General features: G+C 46.8%; 1 protein-coding gene across 1 annotated transcript; it reads left to right on the forward strand.

The window, feature by feature from the left end:
• Positions 1-1,225: 1,225 nt before the first annotated feature.
• MRPS16 (mitochondrial ribosomal protein S16) lies at positions 1,226-2,916 on the forward strand. Its single transcript, XM_051982166.1, has 3 exons — positions 1,226-1,378; positions 1,899-2,159; positions 2,658-2,916. Exons 1-3 carry the CDS (start codon positions 1,366-1,368, stop codon positions 2,780-2,782), a joined length of 399 nt encoding a protein of 132 aa, XP_051838126.1. The 5' UTR covers positions 1,226-1,365; the 3' UTR covers positions 2,783-2,916.
• Positions 2,917-5,350: the final 2,434 nt, after the last annotated feature.

Raw genomic sequence — 5,350 nt, forward strand, 5'->3', positions numbered from 1 at the left:
TGTATGCGACAGGAGGTAATAAATGCTTGCTTGATTACATGCCTTACCTCCACTCCCTTTCATCACTTGCTGCCCAACCCCCTTCAACAGACCTCTAATATCTTATTAAAAAGTGTTCTTTTCAAAGTTACTAGTGACCTCTTAATCCCCAACTCTAACCCTTTGCTGGGCCCCTCTTCTCGTTGGGTTTTCCTATAGCCCGCTCGGCCTGTCCCCTCTGTCCTCCTGGATCCTCTATCCTCTGTGGGTATCTTTTCTCACCCGTCTGGTCTCAGTGTCACACTCCCTAACTGTGGGTCCAGCCCAAGTTTCCTTCCTTTCTCTTTTTCTCTCGCCGCTTTCACTTGGTGACCTCAGCTGCTGCCTCGGTTCAATGACCATCCCTAGTGAACGTGACTCCCCGATCTCCACTAGCTATAGATCCTCTCCTGAGCTGCACCAAATGTCTGCTGGTCATTTCAAACTGCATGTTCCCTGCACATCCAAACCCAGCAAGTCTAAAACAGAACTTAATACTTGCTCCAAAATGCGCCCCTCCCCCAGGACATCATCTCCCCACTCACTGGGAAATCCTGACATTAACCTTGATTCGCTCCCTCCCCGCCTCAGGCCACTCTGGGAATCTCGACATTTGTAGCTGTCCAAATCTCTACTCCCCGGGACTGTTACTAAGACCAGTCTGCCTCCTGGCCTCCGTCCAGCTGGATGGGGCTCGGCTCCTACCCTCTCACTTCTCTGCCCTCCTCATCCGGCCTCTCGCGTCAGAGACAGACTTGTTCCAGCCCAGTGGCGTGGTGGCCCGCGGTAAGGGCCTAATCAAAGCTGCCTCAGCTAGAACGGCAGCAGCCCCCCATCCTGCCCCGTGCGGACACAGGCTCTCCGGCTGCGGCACTTTATTCAGGGCGCTGCGCCCCTCCTCATCCCACCTTTGCACCGGGTCCCCCCTGCCTCGAGGGCACTCTTTCTCACCTCGGGCTTCTTCCGACCCTCCCCCTACATTGTCTGCTAGACTTTATACATATTAATGGCATCTCCATGCTCATCCCTTCCTTCCCACTCCCAGGAAGTAAATTGTAGCAGCTTAGTTTACGACTTCTAATCCCCCAGGGACTGCTGTACTTTGCACGTAAAGAGCAGGCGCAGCATACACACGGGTTCCACAGAATCCCAAAGAAAGCGGGAGTAAAGGGGCGGAGCTAGAAAAGTCAACACTTCCGGAGTTCTCTAGACGCAGGAGCGGAGAATCCTTCACTTCCGGCGGCGAGGACGCGCCTCTGGTTGGGGCGGTGTAAGCTCCGTTCGGAAGTCCGAGTTCCAGCGGGCCTCCTTAGAGACTCCTGGAATCTCGTCTCCATCTAGCCCACTATGGTCCAGCTGAGTGAGTGACTATCGGATGGGGCGAAGCACTGTGGCTTTCTTCGGTTCCGAGAACGAGGACCGGGGGCAGGGAAAATAGGCCGTGGGGAGGCGGGACCCGGTGGGTGCGGCTAATCAGCGAGCCCGCTGTGCGCAGGCGCAGTAGAAGCTCGCGGCCCTATGCTGAAAGAGGCTGTGGCTTAAGGAGGCGGAGCGCTGGGCGTGGATTGGACAAATGGAATTTAGTTTCCGCCCCCGACATTGACCCTAAGTCACTGGCGATCCTGGATGTGGCGTCTCGCTCTCCTCTTGTCGGGAGTACCCTCCGAGTGCCTTAAGCCATAGGTGGTTTTAGGGTCCAGAGGAGGGAGAGCCCCTATTATGTGCATCCTTACATAAGCAGTGATAGGCGGGGGACGGGGGTGGGGGGGGGAAGACAGGGAATCTGGATGGGCAGAGAAGGGGATGGGGCTTCGAATCGGGGTTCCCTGCCCAGGGTCGTTCTGAGAGGCTTCTCACCCTGACCAGCCATGTCCTCGCAGCTCCCCTCCTCTGGAAGACATACCGGGCCGGCCATGTGGCCATCCGCCTGTCCCTCAGCGGCTGCACCAACCGACCCTTCTACCGCATTGTGGCTACCTACAACAAGCGCACCCGGGACGGTCGTTACCTGGAGCAGCTGGGCTGCTATGACCCCATGCCCAACACAAACGGGGAGAAGCTCGTGGGCCTTAACCTGGAGAGAATCCAGCACTGGCTAGGCTCAGGGGCCCACCTCACCAAGCCGGTGGAGAAGCTTCTGGGTAATGCAGCCGCCCCCCTCCCTTCCGTTAGGGGGCTCTGCTGGGTTGGGGTACCCCATGATATCCGTGTGGGGCATTCCTTGCATGAACCAACTTCTCTTTCCCAGGAATGACTCCAATTTAGGTTTTCAATTTGAAGAAGCCCTCTTGTAGCCTTTATAGATACTATAGATTTCCACTAGTGATAAAAATGTTGAAAAGCCTGAATTTTGCTTTCAACTAAAAGGAATAGCCCTAGTAATTTGAGGGTCAGGACCAAGGAACATCAAACCTCCTACAATTTATTTTCCTCTTTTTGAGGCTGTAAATGAGTGAAAGATTAATCATTTTGTAATGGAGGGTGGTGGTACCTACCTCTAGACAGTCATGGGGACCAGGTTCTAGCTTTTCCTGTAGGCACTATGTTAGGACTCACTGTCAAGACTCAGTGCCCCTACCTAGATACCCCCTGAGAAACAATGGCTTTGTCTTTACAAGTGGACATTCTCTTGCTTTTAGGTCTTTGTGGATTTTTCCCTCTGCATCCCATGACTATCACCAATGCAGAGAGGCTTCATCGGAAACGTGCTCTTGAAGCCATTTCAGCTTCTCAGGCAGAAAACACAGAGTCGCCGCCCAGTTGAGCTGTGTGAGCAGCATTTGCAAGTCCAATCAAGAAACATTTCTTAAGTGCTCCTCTGTGCCAGATGCTCTGCTAAAATATACCTTAGTCTCAAGAACTCATTCTGTTCTGAGGTGAATAAAGGGGATTTTCAGAGCTTTGTGTATTCTTCTGGAGCAGGGATGGATTGGAGTAGTCATGCTTTGTAGCTGTGGATCTGGAGCACAGTAGATCACGTCCTTGGGCAGGCCACTAGGTTAGAGAATTATCAGGGCAGAGAATTTCAACAGTTGGAAGGGACCTCCAGAAGAGGTGGGACAGAAATGGTATGCATTGGAAAACTTGTAGTTGAAACCAAATGTGAGGGGCTTTAAACACCTCACAAAGGGGTTTGCATTTTATTCTAGTGGCAGTAGGATTAGTCACTGAAATCACTGAGGAATAGAGAGATGTAGACAGACATAACTTGGCAATCTCCATATAAAGCTATGCAGAAGGTGGATTGAAGGGGGAAATACTGGAGAATGAGGTTGAACTGTCTAAATTGTAGACAACCAGCATGGATCTAATGGTTTTCTTGTCACTGTAAACCTGAAAAATTTATCTAAAAATATCGAATATAGCATTAGAGCCCTCCAGCAGACAAGAGAAAAGCTTTCTTGAAACTGACATTGATTCATTAATGAACTATTCCAAATATCCAACTATGATCATCCAGATCACATTTCTCTAGCTTGAGTTTATGAAACTTTAGCAAATGCTTTGCTGAAACCCAGAACATTATTAATAATCCCAATGTAATATAATCTAGCAATCCTATCCAAAAAAAGAAAATGAATTTAGTTTGGTGGCTTGTTCTTAAGCAACCAGGCTTCTAGTGATTACCATTTTCTGGCGTTGCTCACAAACCACCAAATAAATGACTAGAAGAGACTGAGAACAAAACCCTAGATCCTGCAGATTGTAGCATTTTTCTTTTTGAAAACCAACACTTTTGCTTATGTCTGCAGGCATATCTGTAATCATAGGTGACTGGCAACACTGTAGTGGCCTCATTAACAAATTCTTAGTGTGCCATGGGATGTAATTTGTCCTAGCCAGGATACCTGAACTCCTATAGAATAGCAATAATATAATGTTTGTTGGTTTTTTGCTGTCTTCCCATATATGTTGGGCTTCAGGCCATATCTAATCCTATTTTTTCCAATACAAAGATCATTCTTGACAAAGAAGATGGAAGCTAATAGGAGTCATCTCTGTTTTATTTCTGTTATCTCAGGATGCATGCCTGCTTATGCTTTTCATCTTGCTACAACGACCTTCTCTCCACTTCAAATTTTGTGGTGGTATTTTCCCCCAAGCCACAAGTCATTCTTTCTTTGAACCTGGCTGACATTTTTATTAAAGATCCATGTCACTCTTGGGTATTTGTTCTCATTTATGTGTCTAGACATGTCTCTCATCTTTTGTACATATTCTTTTCAAATCTGAATTCTTTAGAGAATTCATTTTGTAACCACATTGGTCTTCAACATGCTTATGTTTTCTTTAACAGAATAATATTGTAAAATTTTGTTTTTGAGTACATTCCCTCATTCCTAAACCATTATCCCTTTTAGCATCTCAGACCGTGAGTTAGTACCCATCATTTTATTTTTAAAAATCTTTTTCCAAAACCTTTGGGATGTTTCTAATTATGCCCAATGTTCTCTTTCATGGCTATTATGAACTTATCACCATCATTCATCCTCAAGTATTAAGACCTACTACTTGCTAGGTACTGTGCTTGGTGCTGGGGATACAAAAAAAAAAAAAAAAAAAAAAGGCAAAAACACTTGATGCCCTCAAGCTCAGCTTAAAGGGAGAGATAAGATGCAAGCATTATTTGAACACCTAAGATACATATGGTATAGTGGGAGGAAAATCTTAAAGGAACAGCACTTGGAGACCTGGAAAAGCACCTTGCAGAAGATGTAATTTGAGCTACATCTTGCAGGAAGCCAACAGGCAGAGTTGAGGAGGGAGAGTATTCCAGCAGTGGGCCGTGTCATGAGGATCACATTGTCAGGGAAATGGACCTGCTGTACCTCTCACTTGCAGGTAGAAAGGGCCACACTCATGCATGTCTTCCTAGACCCTCTTGTGGAAGTAGAAAGAACATACTGTTTACAACTGGACCCACATGGGAACTTGAACTAAACACAGCAACAATTGCTCATGTGTCAATCAAGGGATGGGCTGGACTCTACAAAAGGAAGCCATGTTATGAATGACATCAATTATAAGCACTAGGGGGGAAAAGATTGCAGACAATGAAAATGAATGATTCTTGCAGTGTCTACTCATGTACTGGCATCTGATTTGGAGTATTATGAAGTTCTTGGACTAGTGAAGAAAACCAAGCTCTAATCTTCCCTCATCCATCAAACACTTGAGTTTTTATTGCTTAATGTGCTGCTGATGCTTGAATATATTTTTTGCTCTGATATCTAGGGAGGCAGATGCATGTTTTAAATTGCTGTGCAGATTGTTTTGGTTATAATTGTGATTTTGGTTACCAATCATCCCCACATGGCTACAAGGAGTCAGC

The sequence above is a fragment of the Antechinus flavipes genome, chromosome 2 (genome assembly GCF_016432865.1).
Source record: "Antechinus flavipes isolate AdamAnt ecotype Samford, QLD, Australia chromosome 2, AdamAnt_v2, whole genome shotgun sequence".
In the NCBI taxonomy this organism is placed as follows: domain Eukaryota; kingdom Metazoa; phylum Chordata; class Mammalia; order Dasyuromorphia; family Dasyuridae; genus Antechinus; species Antechinus flavipes.